General features: G+C 36.7%; 2 protein-coding genes across 2 annotated transcripts in view; one reads left to right on the top strand and one right to left on the bottom strand.

Annotated features, from left to right (window-relative positions):
- LOC117567051 (hornerin) overlaps positions 1-25,716 on the bottom strand; it is a 110,752-nt gene that overhangs the window by 37,316 nt on the left and 47,720 nt on the right. Inside the window, exon 2 of the mRNA XM_034246778.2 lies at positions 15,385-15,421. The gene's annotated coding sequence lies outside the window, so the exon portion shown is untranslated. The remainder of the gene's footprint in view (positions 1-15,384; positions 15,422-25,716) is intronic.
- On the top strand, positions 5,404-7,544 carry LOC117568923 (uncharacterized). Its single transcript, XM_034249836.2, has 3 exons — positions 5,404-6,342; positions 6,411-6,556; positions 7,178-7,544. Exons 1-2 carry the CDS (start codon positions 5,474-5,476, stop codon positions 6,424-6,426), a joined length of 885 nt encoding a protein of 294 aa, XP_034105727.2. The 5' UTR covers positions 5,404-5,473; the 3' UTR covers positions 6,427-6,556; positions 7,178-7,544.

The following is a 25,716-nucleotide window of genomic DNA, read 5'->3' as shown; positions in this document are numbered from 1 at the left end:
TGTGTGTGTGTGTGTGTGTGCAAGTATCGATGCCAAGTTGCTAAACTTTACTCTACGCTAAACATAAATCAATATCAACAATAATGGCAACAAGTCAATTAAAACTTTTCCTAAATAATCTCTGTGGCACTCTACAAAAGTTTCCCTGTTGCCGAGGTAAGACTGTAACAGCGATTAAATGATTTAAATGCGAGTTTTTGCAACAATCAAACTACAATATTACAATGTTTGACAAGTCGCAGATAATCGACAATTGCAATTCTAAAAGTCAAAGATAGAAAATGGAAAATGGCATTGTTCAATACTTAAAAATTGGAATTTATTTGGCATCATAACAAATTCCCCTATATTTATAATTGTTGAAAATGGAAAATTCAATGATTATAAGTAGTCATCTAATTATGAATATATATAAGATATTCTATGAGAAAGAAGACAATTCTCTTCCATAAAAAGAACGGTTTAAAAAGACAGCTCAAAATAGTTAAAGACAATTTCAATAAATCATAATGAATTCTGAATTAACGAATATTAAAAGTAGGCACTTAGAGCATAAATGCTCCTGAAAAGTCAACTAATTACAAATTCAGCTGCCTTGAAACAAAATATGATATATTTCTGTGAAAATGAAGATAATTTTTTGTCATTAGATTTTGACATTATTTTGCTCAAAAGGCAGCTTAAGGAGCACAAAGAAAAAAGGAGCAGATTGATGGCATGTCAGGCGGCGAACACAGCGAACAGCTTGAATAAGAAATAGTTATAAGTAAATGAGATAATCGTTGAGCCTTTTTTCTCATGCCACTGCCACTTGCAACGTCCAAGCGCAGTGGCAATTAAATAAAGAGACGGAAAGCCATTAAAAATTGAGCGGCCATTTGGCGAAATGTCCTGCTGTCCCCCCTGCTTCTCCCTCTCTCCCATTCTGTTCTTGTTGCTGCTGTCGCCGTCTCAATCTTGTTCTGCGGCAACTGACTTTAGCAGGCCGACGGCCAGAAAAAAAATGGAAGAAAACTATGGGCAAAAGTACAAGGAAAACTTAGCGGCAACTTTTCTCGGCGTGTGTGCGATTGTGTGTGTGTAAGTGCGCACAAATATTTTCAATTACAAATTGTATTTTTCCGTTTAGATAAGCAAAATTTATGGCAGCTTCAGCAGCGGACAACTGCTTGCCCCCCTTTTGAACCTGCTTCGATCGTCCTGCGTCCTGCGGCAACAAACACTTTTTGCGCTTGGCCGGCGACGCAGTTGTAAACAAGGCGGCAATGAAAAGAGAAACGCAAAAAGAAAAAAAAAGTGAACCAGACGAAGACGTTGAGAATGAAAATGAAACAGGATGAGGACGAACGACGAGCCCGAGAAGGCAAAGTCAAAGTCTGGGCAACCTTGCAAGACCAAAGACGCCAGCCAGCAAAAACTAAAGTTGGGCGAACGAAAAAAAGCGAAACGAAATGACGTACAGATTTACAGAGTATTTTCTTTTACGTGCTTTTGTGGCGCCGCCAAATGTCACGTACGTCGACCGAGACGGAGACGGAGACGTGGGCGCAGGTAAGAAGGTGGAGAGGAAGGCGTATAAATGCAGAATTGAAGGCGATGCCCCTCGTTACGAGATTGCACATTTTATTTTCGGTCAGTCTGCAGACAGGACTAAAGAGACAGCTGAAGAGAGAGAGAGAGAGGAATGCAAGAAATGGTCAGACAACTTATTACAAATGAAAGACTCGACAAGGCCACGTAACAACCACAAAAGTCGACTGCCTCCTGCTGCTGCTGCATTACTACTGCCACGCCCACTGTCCAGTGGTCAACCGTGGCAGAAAACTTTTCACTTGCCACTCATGCCACTTCCAATTGAATTAGAGTGGAATTTTCTCCGACTACGTTGGCACCTGACAGACAACTGCACACCTCCATTATCATGTCAGCAGCGAGGTGCAAAGTTTTGCGCCTCCAACATTCTGGGCGACACATTCAAAGCGCGCTGCAAACTCGCATTTGAAATCAATGTCTGAGCTCGGAGATTGACTCATTTAAACCACCAGACAGACTGTGTTGAAGGTGTTACCAAGACGTGGGCGTGGCAGCGGCATTTCCATGCCATTGAACGCACGTTTCTCGCTCTCATTATTTGCTTTTCATGAGCATTTTTTTGTTCGTCTGCTGTTTAATTTTCCCCTTATCGATAAATGTACGACTCCCCGATATGCGTATATATGCTCTATACGTACATATGTTTGTCTTCAAATTTCCATGCACGTGCTTGCGATGGAAATGACGAGCAGACAGACGGACGGACAGACAGACAGACAGACGGAGCGAATGAGATCTTAAGAAAACGAAGAGACAGCAAACGCTTAAGATATTTATTTGTCAGCTCTTCAAAACTTAAGAGCAATTCACACATTAATTATGTTGTGAATTTAACAGCAATTATATATACACACTATATTATATTTTTTATAAATTAGCAAAGAATTAAAAAAAAATATAAATTGCCCAATGTTATTTATTAAATATATTAATATATAAATATATATATTAAAATATAATTTGCAATCATACACTTTAGAATTAATATTCGTACATATTTTTCCTTAAAATCCTCGTCTAAAACCAACTAAATCAATATACAATTATATTTAAATTCTTTAATATAAAAATACCGGCATTCTATTTGTATGTAAAACTTTTAAACAACTAATTATTGTTTATTGTAGAATTTAGATATTTAGTAATAGCTTCAGTAGCAATAATAAAAATCATAAATTTTAATTTTAAAATGTTTAAAATATAGTTGGCAATTTATAACTTTATAACTTTATTAAACACATTGTATTTTTTTCTAAAACTTTGCTAAGTCACTCGCCTAATAATCATTAAATAATTTTTTTACTTGTTCTTAGTATGTGAATAATAAATAATACTTTTATTTGCCAAGAAGCAATAACAATAAAAATAAGCCTGTAGGCTTCAGCCGCTCTGACTCATTTCATTACAATAAGGATTTGTATTCGGTACAATACAATAAAAACGAGTAAGAAAGCTATTGTCGAGTGTGCTCGGCTGTGAGATACCTGCTAACCATTTTTTCTGAAAGCAAAAAAGTGCGGTATTCATTTTAATACCGAATTGATATACAGAAAAATACTTCAAATATACCAACGATTGTATTTGGTACATTGATATAGAACTACATGCAAAAAAATACCATATATTATAAAATAAAATAAATAAATAAATAGTACATTATAAAATAGAATAAAATATGCCAAATATATTAGACTGTCAGCCAAGACACCTAAGACACGATTGAAGTCGGCGTTTTTGTGCTCATTGCATTGAATCAAACTTGATCAATCAAATAATAAGTATTGTACATTTTGTCGGAAAATAAGAATGATTGAATTTGCAAATAAACATTAATAATAACCATAAAACTTAGGTGCCTAATTTTATATAAAATTTAAAAATAATATTTGACATTGAAGAACTTTAATTGTTCGTTTAATTTTTTTTGTTTGCCTGTTATTCCAAATAAATAAGATTCATTTATATGAGATATATAAATAACAATGTAGTTTGCAAATCACATTTACTAATCATAAACATTAATTTTATGTTTACTAAAAAGAATTTGCAGCTAAAGACTTTTCTATTAATTTGTATTTAATGCTTTGTGTGATGTGGTTTCGATTTGGTTTCGGTTTCGGTCTAGTTCATAAAAGTTGCTCGTTTATCGATAAGCTAAATGGTGGTTACAATAACATGCGCCACGCTTGACAACCCTGGACAAGCCTATTCATAAATGGAGCCCAAGCTGGAGCTGGAGCTGGAAGTCTGCCATTAAATGCGAAGGCGGCTCGCGTGTCTCACAAATAGAATTGACACGCTCGCAGTCGCAGTCGCAGTCGCTGTTGACGTCGCTGTTGGCTTCGCCTTGTGCACGCCAACGTCAACGTCAGCATTTAACAATGGCAACAACAAGAGAGTGGAAGGAGAGGAGGAGTGGAGGGGGGCAACAAGACGGGGGCCCCACATCAGATGTGAAGCAGGCGGCCTGGACGTCGTCTTATCATAATGATGACGTTTACATTTCAATTAACGAAGAACAACATAATTGCAGCAGTCAAATTATATAATTATACACAAACACAACACACACACACACACACACACACACACACGTATATACATATATAGATACTTTTATATGTATTTGTATTCTCTCTCCCCATCGACATCAACATCGACATCGACAACGACAGCATTTCATGCATATTGAAGGCGGGCTCTTTGGCATCGGATCTGTGGCAGCTGCAAGCATCGAGCAGCAGAGCCATCAAATGCGATGCAGGTGTTGCCCCATGTGTCAAAAAATAATCATTTTGAAATCACTTCACAGCAGCAGCAGCGGCCAAGCGGAGAGATGAAAAATGCGTTCGTTAAATGCACCCGGAACGGAACCAAACAGAGATGCTGGAGTAGGAGCGAGGAGGGAGATCTGTGTCTGGGCCTGTCAAGTGTTTGCCCGGACAGAGCCCATAATTTTTGTGTATAAAACGTTGTCTGTCTTATAATTCCATTTCAACATTCAATTCAATGAACGACTTGAAGCAGTTCTCAGTCAGTCAGTCAGTCTCTGACACGCCAATGGATCGCAGCTGCGTAGAGCTGCACTCAACAAAATAATGGGTTATATATGTATGTTTGTATATAGCGTATCGCAAGAAAAGCCTACGATGTTGAAATTTGAGCCTTATCGAACATGAGAATAATATGCAACGAGTAAGAGATGAAAGAGTATCTCTTGCAACACGAATATTTCTCCCTATCTAATTCATCAGAGTGACTTCAGTCTAATTCAGTTTACCCTATCACAATCTTCAGCTTTAACATGCAATCTTTTTACCTTGGAATTTAGGGACATTCGTTCCTAGTCTGGCAATTGTACAAAAATTTGTGCATTTTATGACTTTGAGCCAGAATGCGGATATAAGGCATTTTTGATTCCAGCATCTATTGATAAAAAAATTATCTGTAGAACTATTAATTTATTACTCCGATGGATTTTATTTTCAAATTTTCTACAATTTACAAAAATCCTGAACAATTTCATAAATTTTTTTTCAAATCAATTTATGTTTAACTTAAGAAGTTCTTAATCCAATCATGTAAAATTTGGTATGAAAAGACTAGCAGAGACAGTTTACCAAAGATATTGAAAATTATAAAAGCCATTTGTATTTGTATTTGTATTTATTTTTTTTTTTGCATTTCATATTTCTCAATCAAAGTAGTCTAGAATTTTTCTAGCATATGTGAGCATCTAAAGCAAATAGATGCTTTGGAACTCATTCGTAAATTTCTATCTAATATAGTAGGAACATTTAATTTGTGTTTCTTATTTTTTTTTTTTTTTTTAGAGATTTTTAAGGTTGTGCATTCTACATAATTCTGTACTTTCTTCGATATGGATCGATCTACAATTATTAGTTTTTTGAAACCCTGCCCACACTGTGCACGCACTTTTGATTCATATTCGCTGAAACGCCACGTTGCTATATGTTTGAAGGCCTCGAAGAAACGAGAAGTTTTCGACTCGATCAAACAGCGATGGAAAAACGACAAAGAAGACTATAAATTTACGCGTGTTGAAAAACCGATGGCATGTCCCAACAATAAAAAGGAACAGGTGGTGATGGAGCAAAAGAAGGATAAGAAGGAAACGAAGGTGGAAAATAATGTGGTGACACCAAGGCCTGAAGTTCAGAATAAGAAGAAGCAAGTGGCCAATAAGAAGGTGAAGCCTACTGATCAGGATGGAAATAAACAAGAGGTGAAAATGAAGATGATCGTGGTCCAATTACAAACGGTGCCATCCCAAAAGGATAAACGCGTGCAAGCTTTGAGCAAGTCCTCGCTGATGCGCATGAACATAGATCCTGCCGAAATTATCCGCGTGGCACGGACATCGTTGCGATCTTCGCCTTTATCGGCGCGAGTTTCGCCGTTATCAATGAGATCGCCGCCATCGACGGATCGATCATCAACGATATTCGTGCGATCATCGCCGGCATCAGAGCGATCTTCGCCGCCCAAGTCGGAGCCGCCGTTGGTCAGTCGCCGCTTTGTTCCAAACTTTTACAACAAAGCGTTACAAACCTGCGTCCATTGCGGTCGCAGCTTCAATGAAAAGGCTTACGATTCACACGTGGCATGGTGCGGGGAGAAGCACAGCGGTACGAAATTTGATACAACTTTTCAAACTACCACGATCGGCAATGAAGAGGCCAAGCAGCGCATGAATCGCCGCATAAACTACAAGCCGCCATTGCCCAAGTGAGTGTGATAACGGTACTCAAACATATAGTTATAGCATAATACCCAACTTCCTTTCCTCTCTATAGATCGGCAAGAAAATAGAAAGCTTGCAACATTATTGCAACTTTCGCCAGAAATGCCTACAAAATTCCTAGTTTTAGTCTAAGGACAAATAAAATAGTTTATTTGATATTACTTGTTTAATAAATCAAAATTTACGAAGCGCTCTCAGGTGAGTAGAAGTTAAAATCACATAATATATTATTCATTTATATTTTTTGATTTATTACACATACATTTTTTTTTTTGTATATTTTAGTATATTTTGGTATATTAATTTCGTATTAGTAAGAATAATACCAACATATTTCTTTTCTTTCTTCTACCAATTCTTTCTTTTGGTATTTTTGTAGTATTTTTTTCGGTTAATTAATTTAATATATTTTAAGAAAATATTAACATTTTATTTCTCTCTTACACTCAATATCACTTCTTGATTTGGACATTTTCTTAGTATATTTTATTTATTACACATGCATTTGTGTATATTTTAGTATTTTTTGGTATATTAATTTCGTATTACTAAGAATAATACCAACTTATTCCTTTTCTTTCTTCTACCAATTCTTGATTTTGGTATTTTTGTACTATTTTTCGGTTTATTAATTTAGTATATTTTAAGAAAATATTAACTTTTTATTTCTCTCTGATTCTCAATTCTATATTTTTCAATTCAATATTTTTCCGGTATATTATTTTATGATATTTTTAATTTTTATTTATCTATATTATTTATTACAATTTATTTATTTTTCATAATTAATTTGTTGTTTTGCCATAAAAATTCTTGCAGAACATACTGAAGTCGACACGAAGTGAAGTTGCAACATGCCGCAAGTTGCGTTTTCGTTGTTGTCTACACTATTATAAAGTGTGTGAATTTTAATTATTTTCTGATTTTCACTTGAGCCTCGCGTTCCTTTATGACACATGTCCAAAAGAGTCACAAAAATCGAAACCACGAAAGCGCAACCGACACCAAAAGGAGAACGGAGAAGGGAGAGAAGCGATTGTGGTTGCCAGCAAAAGATGAAAATGGTTTTTTATAACGTGACATTTGAGAGCGCTTCACAAGGCGATGGATTCATTTACTAAGTTTTCACATATGTACTTATAATACTATATATTTATAAATATAGTAAATGTATAATGAACAATAAGCTGGCGCATAATTTATTAACATTTTTTCGCCCCCGCCCTCTCCAATGACGCCTTTTGGCGGTTTCGCTTTCAACATTCAACGTTGCTCGATTGAAAGCAAATTGAAAGCCGAGACCGGCACCTGTCTGTGGATCAAAGAGTGCAACTTGAGAGGGGGATCAGGTGAGGAGAGAAGGGGTGAAAGGGGGGAACTGCGGTTGACTATGGATCAATGTCTCAACCAAGGCAAAAATGCCCAACGCTGCTTGTTTGATGAGGCGCATTAAACAAATAACGCGCTGGCAATTTTTCATTAAGCGGAGATTGTGTTGCACGCTGCCTCACAGGTGACGGGGAAGAAGGGTGGAGGGAGAAGGAGCACAGTGGGGGGTGCTAATGCAACATTGGCGTGTGCGTTGCACTGCGGTGCATTGCGGTGCCATTTGATGCACTCCATACACCATTACACATCTGCTATTGTGTGGCAGATATTAAACGAGCTGTCTGTGCGCTGTTTCCCTCGCCTCACGTAATGAGCTCTGCCCCGTTTGCTAATGCAACAATGATGTTGGAAGTGCAAAAGAAAAGAAACAAACATAAGCTCGTTTCGTGTCATACTAAAGCTTTGCTTGCAATCGCATCTATCAGATTTACCTCTACTATGACTATGTAATGTAGAAGGGGTTATTTATGTATTATATTTAGTTTGTACAAATTTAATTAGTTTGTTTTGTTCTACAAAGTTCTAGCATCAATGACCCACAAGTAGTAATGCCTTTCATTACTTATTTTAAGTGTTGTATAGTTCTTTTATTTAAGTGTTGCATAATGTGTAACTTTAACATAGTTTAAGACTTAAACTTAAACTTTAAGTATTCCATAATGTACTATATAAAGGTTAAGGGAGAAGAAGAAAGGGATAAATAAGAAATTACTTAATTTTAAGTGTTGAATAATATATAAAGATTAAGGGAAAATAAGAAAGCAATTCTGCAATTATAATAAACCGCTGATAAATCTGATTTCTGCATAATTATGCACACAAAACACGGAAGTAATCATAAGTCAAATGAATAACTAATCGATTAAACTAAAGTTCCATATATTAAATAAGCTTTGTATATATGTATCTGCTCAGTCCATATATGGTAAAAAGTCAGACACACTCCATTCTCCAGCTGTCAGTCTCGGAACATATTCTAATGTCTAACGAACTGCATAAATTAAGCTAACAAATAAATATTGCACAATGCAATTGTCATTGCCATACGTTGTTTGTTTTTCATTCTTTGCTTTGTTCATTGCTGTTGTTTTTTCCCCTTTTTTTTATTGCTAATTTCTATTCTATTGTAATATTTCTATTATACGCTTTATGATATTGTTTTAATTTGGCAACAAATTTAGCTTTTAGCTTACAAAATGAATACAATGTTTTTCTTCGTAATTCGGACATTTTGTTGTCCAATTAATTTGTATAATTATTTTGAATAGTTGTAATAATTGCCAAAAAAAAGTCATATTTAATTTGCTTTTAATATACGTTGGCTATTAGAGTAATCATTTCATTGTCTCATTATTGTAGTTACATACATATGTAAGTAGAATCAAGGAAAATAAAATATATCGATAGTTTAAGCACTCACTCGATAGTAATCAAACTATTAATTAATTTGGCAGCTCGAACAGTCGAGAACGAGTGATATACCTTTTTTGTTTATATTTGGTTTTTTTTTAAGTCTAAATAAGATATATCGATAGTTTATGTTTTCAATCGATAGTAATTACAAACTATCGTTAAATAAGAGATTGAGTACTCGAACAATCAAGAGTGAGTGATATATGTTCTTTTATTTACATTTTGTTTTTTTGTGAGACTAAATAAGACATATCGATAGTTTAAGTTCTCAATCGATAGTAATTACAAACTATCGATAAATAAGGGATTGAGAACTCGAACAATCAAGAATGAGTGATATATCTTCTTTTATTTACATTTTGTTGCTTATCTGCTGTGCGGTTTTACTTAATCCAGCCAACAAATTAAATTTGCCTGATTGCTGTATGCATTTTTAAAGATATGCGTTCGCTAATCGGCCAGTTGATATACTATGTATCTCACCATACATATATCTCCGTCTCTTTCTGAAACTACAACTCCATGTGTTGTGCAATAATAAATTAATAAAATTAATGTTTATTACTTCTATTTCATTTGTGTGGCTAATACTAAATACACATGCGTCTGTTGCGTGTAAACGTTAACGTTCTCTCCTCTCCTCTCCTCTCGTCTCCTCTCCACCCGCTTGGATCAACACGTAAATGAAAATGCCTCAGCATTTCAATAAAAAATTTTATGTTATAATTATGGGGCCGAAACGAGGAGGCAGATACAATCGGGAGGGGCAAGAAGAGCTGGAGCGAGGAATGCATATAAAAATTAAGGTTCCCTTGCTTCCACCGCGTCGTCTGCTGTTTTTCTATTAGGCGGAGCGAGGAGGAGGTTTTGTCATATGAGAGTGTAATAAATTTTATTAAAAACACATAGCCAAACATGAGTGAAGAGAAGAGGAGAGGGCGAAAGAGAAAGAGACAGAGAGAAGGTGAAGCATGTGGCAAGGCAGCGAAGAACTCTAGTTGAGGAGTTAAAGTTGAGGTTGAGGTTGAAGGAGGTACACATTTGGGTCATCATACGTGACCAGCAATGGAATGTGCCCCCTGCACCCCGTCTCCCTCCCTTGTCTGACTCATGTTGCAGGCCCTCTCAACGTCCAGCTGAGCCAACACACATAAAAAGAAAACAAACAAAAAGGCAAAAACGAGAGACGTGTGGCCAAACCAAAGGCAAAGGCAAAGGCAAAGACGAAGTGCAACAAGCGCAGCTGACTGATGTAAGAGAAGGAGAAGGTGCGAGAGTGTTGGCGGGGAGGGGGGTGCAGAGGGGCATCACAGGGTGGCTTCAAGTGCGGCCAGTTTGAAGTGAAGTGTGGCCAAATTAATGGACGTTGAATGAAGTTGGAAGTTGACCGGCTGTCATAAGGCGCCATAATTACTTTTCACACCAGGCGGCGGCAATAACACACACAACACATACAGCACACACACACACACATACACTCTTCACACACTTACTCCCCCCAAAAAGGGTGACTAACAGCACATTTGGATAGCTTTGAATACCTGGAGCCGAACCCAAGACCAAGACCAGCCTATGTTTACCCAAAGCGGGGCGAGCAGAGAGAGAGAGAGAGAGAGAGGTTGAAGTTTAAGCACACTATCTCTATCTACTATCTACTATGTCTATCTCTTTCTCACTGCTAACCACACACGGGTCGTAAATTCAGAGAAAATCAAATTCAATAAAACACTCTGAGCGTAGGGGTTAAGCATATTGCACATTTATTTATTTATCGCCAAATGACAATAAAATTTAATAGCTTTGACACAATTTAATTAATTTCGATTTTTAATGACAAAAACACACAAAAAATAAAACAAACACACACACACAAACACACACACGCATAATAAAAACGTAAAAGCAAACATTGAAAAACCAAACGAATGCAATTTCTTTTCGCAACCGCCGAAAAGCAAATGATGAAAAAAAAACCATTACAAAACAATAAAACCCAATAAAATGCTAAATGAAAAAAGTCAACAAAAATTGATGAAACACTTTCCGTGTGTCTCCGTGTGTGTGTGCGTGTGTGTCTCTGTGCAAATATTGGAATTGTTTTATTTTATTCATAACGCATTTGCAAAACGGCTCTACAAATTAATGCAAAATTGCACTGCGAGGTTCAATTGTTCACATACATACATACATATATGCACACATACATACATATACATATGGTTTATAAATTTGATTTAGTTTGTGTTTTTTTTTTTTTTTATTTTGCTGTGCAGCTAAATTAGTTTTGATTTGTTTTAGAGCAGCCTTTGACAATCGCACTTTGAGTTATTATTTGCATTTTCCGAATATCTGTTATGTGGTTAAAGTGATATCGTAATTAGAATGATATTCAATTCGTTCTTTATTATTTTTGTTGTTTTTTTTTTTTTTTTGGGCTTATCATAATATTTTACAAATTTGAACAAAGGCGTTTTATTGTATTCGAGTCAAAGCAAAATATATCATTAAATAATATACATATATTATATATAGCATGGTATTTAATGTCAATTTATCTATAAATCGATATATACTTCTGATAAATCTGGTATTTTTGTACTCTACGGTATATTTTCATTAGGTATAGTATATTGGTACATCGATATTCCTAACAAATACCTTGGTATAATATTGTTTTAGTATAATTCGGTATATTATTCGGTATATTTTAAGAAAAATACCGCACTACTTTGGTTTCGTAGGAAGGTTTTAAACGTTTATTTACTATAAGATTTATAAATCGAAATCTTTTTGACTTTCAACAATTTAGTATATTTTGTACTCAACAGTATATTTGCATTATGTGTAGTATATTAGTATACCGATTTTCCTAACAAAGTATATTAATATTTATAGTATTTTTTGATATATTTGGTTTATTGGTTTATTAAATTTTAAGAAAAATACTGCAGCATGTTATTTAATTCAAAACTGATAGCTTTCTTACTCTTTGCACTTGATTTATTTCTAGTTTATATATAAATATACTTGTGTACATATGTATATGTCAATATCCTATCTATAAACTGTGTATACACTTTACATATTCAATTTAGTATAATAAATTGATATATTTGAAAAAAAAAAAATGTTCCACCAGACAAATCTTGACATTTTGCATATTCCTTTCCTTTTTTACTTTTTGTTGGAATATACATATATTATAATAATATGTTTAATATAGTATCATAAAAAATATATTCCAAGTATTTAACCTATTTCTGTGTATAGGCAGCATAAATTGATTGGTTTTAAGAACTCTTTGGTACTATTGGCAATACTTGACATTTGCAAATCATTTTCATGGCTTTACTTACAGCAATGTCCGAGCTTAAATCGCCAAGAGCAACAGCAACAGCAACAGCAACCGCTGGAGTCACCCACGCAATTTGTCAGCTCGTCACGTTGCTGTTGCTGTTGTTGTTGTTGTTGTTGCTGCTGTTGCCGTCGTTGTGCACACACAAATTGACAGAGTTATTATAACATTTGTTGTGCGGAGTGAAAAACCGCAATTGAAATGCAAAATATTGTGCATATTTAAAAGTCAAAATGCAATCATTGAAAAAAGGTGCAGCCTGTGTCCATATTTATGTGTGGAGTTCCCTCAGGGAGAGAAGCCAGGTGAGAGGGGCAAATGGAGGTGTAAGTGGAAGTGGAAGTGGAAGGGCGTGAGTAACAGTTGACTTTAATTCGGACAACATCAAATAATTGTTAAAGACCCAAATAACAATAAACGAAATGCATGACTCAAAAGCCGCAATCGTGGAACAGGAGGGAAGGGGGAAAGGGTGTAAGGGGGAGAGAGCACTGTTAACTGGGGAGCTGGATGCAATTTATAGTGCGTGTAAATGAACTGCTGACCAAAAACCAAACCGAACCGAACCGAACTGAACTGAACGGAACCGAGCGCAGGTCTATTGGGGAAATTGGCCATGCAAGTGCTTTTGCTTTTGATTGTATGCGTGCGTGTGCGTGTGTGTGTGTGTGTGTTTGAAATTTATTGATTTCCATATATTTATTTGTGTAAAATGCCATAAATTACAATTATTTAACATGGGGCCGGACGGATGGGAACAGCGGACGAGGCCACAAAGTCAAAGCGAGTGGAGTGGATGATGATAAGAAGGGGGAATGCAGGGGAAGCGAGGAGGGAAGGATCTCCGGAGTTGGCAGTTGGGTCAGTAGAGCGCTATTTGTTGCTGTTGCTGCTCCTTTGTGTTGGCTTGTTGCTGTGTTGCATAATTTGTTAGCCAAATTGCAACTCAACAAGCCTAGCAACAACGTTGAGCCTGTTCAAAGTCCTGTACACACAGGTATATATACATATATGTATGTATATAGTGTGTATGCCAATACAAACACACGAGAGAGGGCGCACTCTAATACATACTAGACTACAGAGATAGAGCAGAAGGCAGCTACGACTGAGCTGCAGCTCATTAAATATGCAAAATTTGCCAGTTTCAGCTCGAAACTCAAAGTTCGAACTCGAACTCGAGCTTGTGGCGCAATTTTGTGCTGATATTCCTGATAGTCTCCAATCGACGGACCGCCAAGTCAAATCCCGTGACTGCAATCGGTGACTGTGACAAAAGCTTTCAAATGATGACAGATTTCTCAATAGTTGCAAATACAGTACATCTAAACACATAAATACTTAAGAGTTCCATTTGATTAAGCGAAAATGATATTCTAAGCACCAAGTAATTGTCGCTGTGGAAAATGCTAACGAATTTTACGTTAACTTTTCCGCAGAGAGCTAAAAGAGTTCTTTTTATGTGGGAAGATAATCTTTTAGCAACGATTAATTTCTAGAATAAGCCATTGCATATTCTTTGTAAAAAATGATTCTTACCATTTAAAAATATTTTTGAATTTTAGTTTAAGCAATCAAAAAGAATTTCGAATTCATACAATAAAAAATGGTGATGAATTTTTAAAAGTTTGAAGTTCAAGAAGATTTCTAAATGGATCTTACATTCATTTCTCTAATATAATATTTGTGTATCTATCAGAAATAAAATATTATATTAAAATATAATGAACAAATATATAAATATTAAAGAAATAAAATTAAATAAATATTTCGAATCTCTTATCACTGTTGAACTTTCGAAAGTAGAATGCAAAACTTAAAATTCGCTCTAGAAAAAATGATTTTTTAAGAAATTGAAATTGAATGTAGAACTCTTGCTGGATAAAATGTATTTATAGGAAAATTAACTTTATAAAATGTGAAATAGCAGAAGATTTGTAGATTGATCTTACATTCATTTTTCTAATATAATATTTGCGTATCTATCAGTAATAAAATATTATATTAAACTATAATGAACAAATATATAAATATTAAAGAAATAATATTAAATATTATATTCTATATATCTCTCATATATCTCTCATCACTGTTGCACTTTCTGAAGTGCGAATGCAAAGTGATGCATAACGTGATTGCTGTCGATGGGAACGCTTGATGAGCATCTCCATTCGCATAACATTGCAACGAACGTCACCCCTTGAGCACCCCATTGAACCATCCACCACCACCAATCAACCCTTGGCCCCACAAATGCAGTTCAATCGCCTGGCGATTTGTTGGCTTTGCATTTTGCACTATTATATCGGGGGCTTATTAACTGCCGACCTGGCTCTCTCTCATAAATGCAATGCAAATAAGCAAATTTGCAATCAAAAGAACGATTTTCATATTTAAGATGTCAAGTTGCAGTCAGATACACACACACACACACGCACACACAGATACATACACACACACACACATACTATGATCAGATGTAGTTAAATGGAAATGAGCTTTCGATGGGTGGGAGGAAGTCAACTATGCACTTAATTTGGCAATTGTCTAAGACAACAACAAGAACATTCACGTCTCTGTGTGTGTTTAAGTGTGTGCGTGTATATTCATGTCTATGTGTGTGTGTGTGTGTGTGTGTGTGTGTGTGTGTGTGTGTGTGTGTGTGTGTGTGTGTGTGTTTGTGTCTTGGCCAGCCTTTGTCATTAATATTAATTTCGTCTTTAATTTATTGTAATTTACGTGCATTTGATAAATCGTGTTATTATTATAAGCAGTTGCCTGTCTGACAACCGAAGCAAGAGAGAGGGGGATAGAAGGTGGAAGAGAGAGAGAGCAAACGTAGTGTTCTTTGCCAATAACAGAAACTTACCACAAACAAAACACTTTAAGCCGCTTTAAGCCACACTCTGCAAGTAAAGAAGTGAGAGAAAATTTCATGATTAGTCTCTGGCAAAAAAACATTTGATCGAGTTGCATAATATTGACATTTGGCTTTTAAACCGGATGCTAATGAGAGTCTATTGCAATTGCATTTCGAGTGCTTTTGCGTAATTACACTTATAGCTCAATATAATTCCAATTGCCAGCATCAACAAAAACAAAAACAAAAACATAAACAAATTGCTGCAGATATGTGCTGTAATTTATTAATTAATTAGGCATATTTACTATATATGAGGGGGGCATAAAACTGTAATAATTATAAAGAATTGCAAAAGTATTCGTTGTGGTTTTCTTTTCATTTAATTTGGAATAATTTGCACACTTAATTGCAATGAATGTTGTTTGTTTGCAACCGTTTTTTTTTTTTCATTTGTCACCTCATCAATAGCATAATTATTTTTGAATTGTCAAGTCATCAAACGTCAAATGTTATAAAATTGTTGCTGTTTATTAGTTAGTAACTAAATTAAATATATTCAGGTAGAGCGACTTTAATAATTGTTGAATAAATATTTATTAGCGAAATAAATACTGAATATTGAAGTATTAAAATGAATATTTGCGTTTTTTTTTTGATGTTCGACAGAGCGACGCTTAAGGCGCTTATGAAAAAGTTCAAAAATCTCATTAAATACAAGAGCAGCCACAACAGCAACAACAACAACAAAAACAACAACAGCAACAACAGCTGTAAGGAGCAATAACAACAATGGCAATTGCAATATACTAAATATTTATGCCTTGTTGTAAAATTCTTTTGTTGTATCGCATTTGGCTCTCATATAAAAATTGTGTAAAATAATAAAAATAATTTCGCCCCTGCACACTCACACTCACACACACACACACACATATTGTCGCCAGACGCCATTTTCTTTTGTTGCTTTTGCCGTTGTTGCGTGTAATGGACGCCGTTATGTGCATTGCCATCGAATATAGAGAGAGAGGGAGTGGAAGAGGGAGAGGGAGAGAGAGCGGGGGACTCCTTTGCATTACTTTGGCTTGAATGCGTCTCGCAATGGCTGCGCAGTCGAACGCTTCCCACAGTTGTGCGCTTATAAACGACATAAATATAATTAAATTGTTATAAAAATGCATTCGACACAGCAACAACAGCAAGTTTATTGGCCGCACTTCGACTTCAACTATGAGTGCAGTCATCTATCTGTCTGTCTCTCCCTTTCATGCATTCGAAGTGCACTCGAAACGCACTTCAGTGTGGCTCTGGCCACTACACACACTACACACACTACACACACCACACACTACACAAATAACAACGTCAATGTTAAACCAAGTTGCGTCGTCTAAGCCTGACAGTCTTACCATTTGATGCCACACAAAGGCGCTGTGAGCTTTTAAGGCTCTTTGTCGCCAGCTTACGTGAATTGCTGACTCTCTGCTCCACCTCTAACGAGAGAGAGAGAGAGAGAGCATCATGAGCGAGACAAGCTGTCAAATAATGTGTGCAAACATATCTAAGCACAATATGTGTGTGTGCGGCTCTTAACGAGCTTATGCAGCTAATATCCAAGTGTTTTCATCAAATATCATCACAGAAAATACGCAATGAGAGCGTTTAAGTGTGGTATAATGAATAAAAGAAGTAATACCAAATAATCAAAAATGTGTAAAATAAGTCATAATGAAATGTAAGATTCCATTTTATGATAATAAATAACTAAAAAATAATAGTAATAGTGATAATAAAAATAATAATAATAATAATAATAATAATAATAATAATAATAATAATAATAATAATAATAATAATAATAATAATAATAATAATAATAATAATAATAATAATAATAATAATAATAATAATAATAATAATAATAATAATAATAATAATAATAATAATAATAATAATAATAATAAAGTTAGATACCCGCTGCCTATTTTTAATAAAGACAAAATATTGCGGTATCATTTTCAAAATATACCGAAAATACTATTAAAAATACTAAAAATATACCAAATAATATGTTTGGTATACCGATATAGTACACCATTCAAAATATACCGTAGACGGCACAATATACCAGATTGCCGGCCAAAGCAAATTAGACCCCTAGTAAGTAGGCGTTTTTGCCCATACAAAAGTATTTCTTTAATAACTTCCACAACTTTTATCTGATCGCAACCAAATTTCAGGAATCATAATTACTATAGTAATTATTGTATATACCAAAATTCGTAACTCTAGCTTTAAAATTACGCTTGTTATTCGATTTTTTTTATTTGCGGGGGCGGAAGTGGGCGTGGTAAAAATTTGAAACAAACTTGATCTGCGTGCAAACATAACAAATGCTGTCGAAAAAAAATTATAGCTCTATCTCTTATAGTCTCTGAGATCCAGTGTTTCATACGGACGGACGGACAGACGGACAGACACACAGACGGACAGCCGGACATGGCTATATCGTCTCGGCTGTTGACGGTGATCAAGTATATATATACTTTATAGGGTCGGAGATGCCTCCTTCTACCTGTTACATACATTTCCTGCCGGCACAAAGTTATAATACCCTTCTACCCTATGGGTAGCGGGTATAAAAACAATGCTTAATGGTCTGTATTCTGTGATGGCATATATAAAATATGCTAATTAAATAACAAATTTTTTACTCAACATAAATTTATTATATCTTCTTATCTGTAAGCACGTTTTGCTATCGTTTAGTTCAACTGTTGCCCTTCTCTTTACATCACCCACGCATTTATATCACCTTAGTTCAGTTTCCAAAATGAAGAGTTTTCGATATTTCATAACGTTTGACTTTATTTAATCGCTGGTGACTCGCTGAACTCAATCAACGGGCCACCCACGAACAGCTCACAAGAATTATTGCAATAACCAAAAAAAAAAAAGATATATATGTATATATAAATATATTCCACACTTTATATAGTATATCGCCAGCCAGAGGCATTATTAATAGAGTTCATTAGGCTGCACAGAAGTCACTGTTTACCACGCTGCGAAAACCAGTTTCGGTTCTCCGTCTGTCTCTGTGTCTTGCAACTGTCTCTTGTCACAGTGCCGGAATTCCAGAGTGTTCGTTATGGTTTCGGTTGAAAAATGCTTTGTTTATAAATGCGTTTATCATTCGTTTCGTTCGATTCGATTTTGCTGTCTCTCTCTCTTTCTCGCAGCTCTGTCTGTTTAATGAGAACTAATGAACGCGTTGGCCGACTGACTCGATCGAAATCGCCATCGACATTGGTATTAACATCATCATCATCATCATCAGCATCACCGTGACCATCAACATCAGCATCAGCATCCTCATCATCATTCGAACTGCTGCCGGTTTTCAAATTTTTGGTGATCGTCGAAAAGAGTTCCCCAACAAAAACAAGAGCACAATAAAAATTAACAATAATATTTAAGAAAACAGAAAGCGTGCAATCAGAAAAGAAAGGGGAGCACAACCCACACAAGTTGATTGGATCGCATCGAAATGCAGCGTCGAGTGCAGTCCCAAGTCGCATCTCTTTCAATCCTCTTTCTCTTTCTCTCTCTCTCTCTCTTTTTCTCTGAAAACAATGACAAATGGTTGCCAAGAGATACAACATCTTTGACTTGTATCTGTATCTGATTATGCTAAAAGGGTTGAAGGGTTTTGTCCACAGTTCCAAGGAAGAGTTTTGTAAGCGAAAGATTGATAACTCAACAAAATTGTAACTCGTAACTTTGTCAAGCTGTTTGGTAATCAGATTATAACGTAATAAACTTGAAACGTCTTTAATAGATCTGTTTTGTAAACATCTTGCCATACTCCAAATGTGACAAAGACAAATGATCGACAGATGCAAGATGCTCGATAGCCGCTTCTTTACGAGTTATTCAAGCTTCACAGATTTTAATTAGAAAAAATGAAATTTGATACATGTTTTGATGATTTGATTTCTTAAGATATTCAAAGGTCTTTTCCCCCCAATTGGCCAACGCTTAAATCTATCTTTAAGTTGGAATTAGCTGCACTTAGTCGAGTTCAGAGGACAGTTAACCCAGTCAACCCTTGGCTTATACATACATTAATGTTGCTGTTATTGTTGTTCTTGCTTCCTCTTCCTTTGGGTTTTTTTTTTAAACAAAACAAAACAAAACAAAACAAAAATTCCCTTTATGCGAAACAAGTAGGAAAAATATAGAAAATAAAATAAGTGTGGAAGCCAAAAAGTTGCAGAAAATTGCCAAAGTTTTGTTTGCTTTTGCCTTTGCCTTTCCTGTTACCTAAAACAAGTAGGCGAGAGGACGGAGGGGGGAGAACAGCGAGAAGACTTTATATATATACGATACGATACGATACGATATGTACCATGTTTGTATATATGTACGTATATATAAAATTATGTCAGCAGTGCCAGCAATAACAACAATATGAATAACAACAGGAACAAGTCTGCCTTGGGCCAAGCGTGTAAATTATTTATGTGGCAACTGTCCTTGCCCCTTCTACGCTTGCCACACACACTTGCCACACACACCACCCAACATAATCCCAATGTGGCACGCATGGCTCCTGCTAGCTTCAGACTCTGTCTCTTGTTGTTGCTCGTCCTGCGCCGCAGTTTATAAATAAAAATCATTATTACTGATGCCGCCGCCTATGTGGCACTGCTGCTGCTGCTGCTGCTGCGACGCTGTGGCACTGTGGCAATGTGTGGTGGCACTTTGCGTAGGTGGGCAGCACCGCAGCGTTTTTCAGTCGCGCGACGCTCCAGAGTTTTTCGTTTGAAATTAGCACGCATTGTCCTTAATTGTTGGGGCCACATTTTTTGGGTTCTCATTGAAGGGGACACGCGCTACTTTCCACACAGTGGGGCAGCCCACAAATGCGGGGCGGGGAGGGGGGAGGGGGGTGCTGCTCAAGCCAATGACTTTCCCTCTGGCTGCGTGTTTATTTATTTGACTTGTGCATGTCGCTTTTGGGTGTTAACTTTAATAATTAACGGCATTAATTGCCGCATATGTCACATGTTTGCTTTCGTTCTTGCCTCCCTCCGCCAAACACACACACACACACACATGCCCCCTACCACCCACCCTCCCTCTACCACCTGTGTGTGTGTACTGCATTTTGGGGCTCGGGAGTTTTTCAGTGTTTTAATTTGGACTCTTTGTATTATTTAAACGCTTATGTCATGCCAGCCAAAAAAAAAAAAAACAAAGAACAAAAAAGAAGAAAAACAAGCAATACCCTCAATTGAGCATCCACTGCAAGCCCTCCCACCTCCCTCCCTCCCTCTCTGGTTACGCCCATAAAATTTGACCGCCCTGCTTTTTGTTGACAACTGCATAATTCATAAACGGTAAACGTTAATTATGCACATGGTTTAGGGGTTTGTTTCTTTATAGCCATTGCCCTCTCTCTCTCTCTCTCTCTCTCTTTCTCTCCCCTCTCTCTCTCTCTGCCTCTCAAAGTAGGAAAACACACATAGCAAACGTTGCTCCCATTTTTTGATATGTGTGTTCAAAATACTTGCGTTGATTGCTGATATCGATCCAAGTGACTTTAAAGCAAATAAACGAGTTCAGCCAATATAAATAAACAATTGTGTAGATTTGAGTTAAAAGCTTAAAAAGGCGAAATTGATTGATAGATGCAACAAAAAATTGACGTAGCTAAAATACATAAATATAATTGCTGACATAGATAGCTGCATTCATAAATAGTTGATACTTAGATCTGAGATTGAAGAATATTTGAAAAAACTCATTTCAAATTTCTAGTTGATCTTTTGCGGTCACATAACAAATAAGAAAGCTACAGCTGAATGTTCAATCAATTTTCGATTTAAAATATACCAATGAATATACCAAAAAAGTACTAAACCATGCCAAATGATATATTTGTTGGGGTCGAATGAAAAATACACATCTTCAATTTAAATATACCATATTCATATACCGAAAATATACTAAAATATACCAAATGATGTATTTGGTGAGCTTGAATTTGAACTACCCGTTGCCCATTTTCTATAATAATATGCCAAATTTGTATAACGAAAAAATACTAAACTATGCCATATATTGACATAAATTATAAAGTTTCGTGGATAACGAAAATAAATTTGATATTGAAGAAAGAAAATGCTCAAAGGTATTATATAAAAAATATATTAAATTTGTAGATACAGTAAATAAATGTAGAATAAAAGACAGTAAACTCTAAGATATATTGACACTAAATGAACAAAGTAGATAAATAATTGAAAAATGTAAATTCAAAGTACAAATTGTAGATACATTAATTAAAATTCAAGATTTGCGAATTTAAATAATATGAAATAAAATAAATTAGTGATTTAAGGATTTTCAAAGATAAATAAATTTGTGAATACAATGAATAAATAAATTAAAAATAATATAATTCTATAATTAGAAATTCGAAATGTAAAAGCATATAAATACAAAATAAAATAATTTTGTGTTCACTCGAATTTATATTTGTTAACGTTGCAACAAGAACAATTAATTTCGATATGTTCCAATTAGCTAATTATATAGGCTACACTCTTGATTACACTCTTCGATAATCAAACTCAAATCTCGTTAAATAAAAGAATACAGAAATGACCACTGTTAATAGGTAATGAAATGTTCTACTTAAGTCGCCTTCACGATGTGCTCTTAAATTGAGGCAGTTGGCAGTTGAATGCAAATGGATGGATGGTGAGTGAGCGGAGTGAGTGTATTGTGAATAAGTGAATAAGCTCACACATGAGCGCACTCAGAGGATACTCAATTAAAAAAACGTTTGGCTGTGGCAAATGCCTTGGCACTTAACTTGGCCCCTGACGATTATGAAACTGACAATGAGCAAGCAAGGCGAATGCGAATGTGAATTGTGAATGTGAATTGTGAATGTGAGTTGTGAATGCGAATGAACGAGCAGTCCCAAGGATGACAAGCAGCTGGATGGCTCTGGACTTTTGCCTCTGTTTGTGTGCTGAAGATGTGGATGAGGATGAAGAGCAGCTAAGCGCTGTTCTCTTGTAGCATATGATTTTCAATTTAAGCCACAAATCCATGGCCCAGACAGACGCCGCGGCGGGGCAAAAGTTCTGCTCTGTTTCCGTTTTTTTTTTCCTGGTTGCTTTCGTTTCGGTCGCAAGCTGGTGGCTCAACGCCTACATCGATAACGCGCGGGGGGGTGTGGCGAAGGGGGTGGCAAGTAGCAAGTGGCAAGTGGCAAGTGGCAATGGGGTCGTCACCATCATCGGCTTTGTCGTAGTCCTCCTCCCGTTTTTTGGCGGCCGTTGAGCGCCATTAGGCGGCCCGTGCAGACATTAAAAACAGCTGCCATTGTCGTTGTCGTTGTCATTGCTGTTGTTGTTGTTGGTTGTTGCTCCTCCTCTTGTTGCTGCTGCTGCTGTTGTTGTTTTGTTGCTGCTGTTGTGGCATTTTTGGAGCGGCGCACAAAAATTGCCTGTTTATATTCGCAGCGACAGCAAATTTTATTATTATTTTTGTTCTTGACAACGACAAAAGCAGCAGCAACAGCAACAGCAACAGCAACGACAACAGCAGCAACCAATAGAGGAAGCAGCAGCAGAGTATCCAAAAAGCGGCTGGCTTGTCGTTAGTTGTCTGTTTTGAGTTGATTTTGTTTTGCTGTGTTTCTGTGTTTCCATGTTTCTGTTTTTCCTTTTTTTTTTTTTTGCAAATTTTGCAACATTTTATTTTATTTTTGTATATTTTTTTTTTGGTTGTGAAGCAGCCGTCGCAGGCGGCGGCAGCAAATCAAAGTTGTTGTTGCCACTGTGCCGCATAGACACAATTCATATTGATGACAGCAGCAGGCGCAAGCCAAAAGAATGGGAATGGGAATGGGAATGGGGGCAATAGATAAGCTTGTGGAGTGGCAGCACCTAACAAATATTTCTTCTATGGTATAGTATGTTGTTTTTCTTTTTTCCACTTTATTTTTTGGGGCGCGCAGGCGCATGCCGCTTTAGAACGTCGTGGCTGCCAATTAAAGAATAATTCATTTCAATTGAAGTCAATCAAAAGAAATTATTTCACGCTTAATCAATTAAGTATACACACTCCAACACACACACACACATCTGAGATCTCTTTAGAGAGAGAGAAGAAAGCAAACAAAGAACAGATTTTTTTTCGGGGCGAGATCAACATTCAACATCTTATATTATTCTTTTTTCGGGAATCTTTTTTTTTGTTGCGGATGCTCATCATTATGATATATGGGGAGATATGCGCGCACTTGAGCTTTGCTTTTGAACCCAACAAATTGATTTGACTGTCGACTGTCGAGAGTCGAGAGTCGTGTGTTGAAATGCTGCTGGCAAAGTGGCACTTGAGTGAGATTGGGCAGAATTTACGTATAGTATATATAAATATATGATCTGAAAAAGAGAAAATAGCATTACGCCAAAGTAGCTGCAATTGCATGAGAATAATAATAATAGATAATTGTATTTACTTAAGCCCTGATATCTCAACACACTTATCGAGCACTCTTTCGTAACCTCTCAAAGTAGTTTTCCGATTTTGTTGAAATTTTCAGCATCAAAGGATGGAGGGAAAAACTTCTTGTGTGCCAAAATGCAGCGATTTACTGGCTAGCAAAATGGCAACAAGAAATTTTCAAATCATAGCAAAACGAAAACATTGTCAATTTTAATGCCTCTGTCGACAGATGGCGCCACACACGAAACAGCATTTATTTTGTTGTTTGCTGTTGCTGTTGTTGTTGTTGTTGTTGTTCGTGTATTTATAGTTTGCAACACGCATTGTCAGAAACAGTGTTTGCAACTTGCAACGCCCACCCAAATAGCAAGAGGGGTGTGGAGAGGGGAAACGAGACGAAACGAAGTGAAATGAAACGAAATGCCAACACCAAAGCCAAGCGTCGCATTAATTTGTCATTTGCGACTGCGAATGCGAATGTGAATATGAATGTGAAGGGGGCAAAAGCAGCGCCACATGAAAGGGCAACATCAAGTGGCAGCCACACACACACACACATGCAGGCTCGTATAGCAAACTTTTGTTTTTGCTTACGCGTTGTAAAAAACTTTTCAGTTTTTTCTATTAAAATTCATTTTTTTGCATTGTTCCCTTTTTTTCGTTTTACACCCGCTGCCTTTTTGACTTCTATTTCTGCTGCTGCTGCCACACACACACACACACACACACACGCAATTTGACTTTGAAAAGTGTAAAAAAAAAGAAAACGAAAACAAAAACAAAAATGCAAAAGAAGCGAGAAAAAGGCGATGCAAAAACTGTCACAAAACTTTTATGGAGACGCAGCTACAAGGCAAGTGGCAACTGGCAAGTGGCAAGTGGCAAGTGTGGAGTGTAAAGTGTGGAATGGTGGCCAGAAGCAGTGGAAAGTGGAGAGGAAAGGGAGTGCAAACATTGGGGGCTTATGTCGCTGATGGCGACACTCGCTGTTGCTGCTGCTGCTTCTGCTTCTGCGGTGGCAGCCACTTCATTTGCTTGCTCATTAAAAGTTGCGACACATACAAATGCATGAACGGAGTCAACACGTTTGCCTGCATGTCAAGTGCCAGTCAGTTGGCAGTTTTTGGACCCCGGTAAAACGCCACTGCAACACATCACCATTTCACCACCATCGTCGTCGTCGTCGTCGTCGTCGTCGTCGTCGTCGTCGTCGTCGTCGTCGTCGTCGTCGTCGTCGTCGTCGTCGTCGTCGCCGTCGTCGTCGTCGTCGTCGTCGTCGTCGTCTCCATCGTTGTCGCACAATGAATGTCAAGAACGAGTAAAAATTTGCGCTTAAATGCAGCACACAAAACTAACAGGAGGCCAGCGACCTGACCCAACCTGCCTCACAGACAGTCAAACAGACAGACAGATAGACAGACAGAGGAGAGAGTGAGAGAAGTTGTGGCAAATGCACCAAAAAATTTGTCACTTTTTTTTGTATGTCGCGAGTTTTGCCTGTCTGGTCATTATTATAATTTTTCATGTCTTGCACACAGCCGAGAGCAATCAACACACACACACACACATTCACACATTCACACAAGGGACACGGCTCAGCGATTTAGTGGAGCGCTTTGAGTGTGTCGCAAGTCAGGAGACAGCACACCTGAGACACACAGGTGAGACTGTCAACAAAAATTTACAAATGACTACAAGTTGCAGTCACAGATTCACATTCAGATTCACTAATCGCCATAGGAGCTACGCTTGGCTGACCCTCAATATGGAATGCTAAAAGCGAAAGCGAAAACGGAACAAGGAATTCAT

Source organism: Drosophila albomicans, chromosome X, assembly GCF_009650485.2.
Source record: "Drosophila albomicans strain 15112-1751.03 chromosome X, ASM965048v2, whole genome shotgun sequence".
Classification (NCBI taxonomy): Eukaryota; Metazoa; Arthropoda; class Insecta; order Diptera; family Drosophilidae; genus Drosophila; species Drosophila albomicans.
This window is presented reverse-complemented; position numbering and strand designations above follow the sequence as displayed.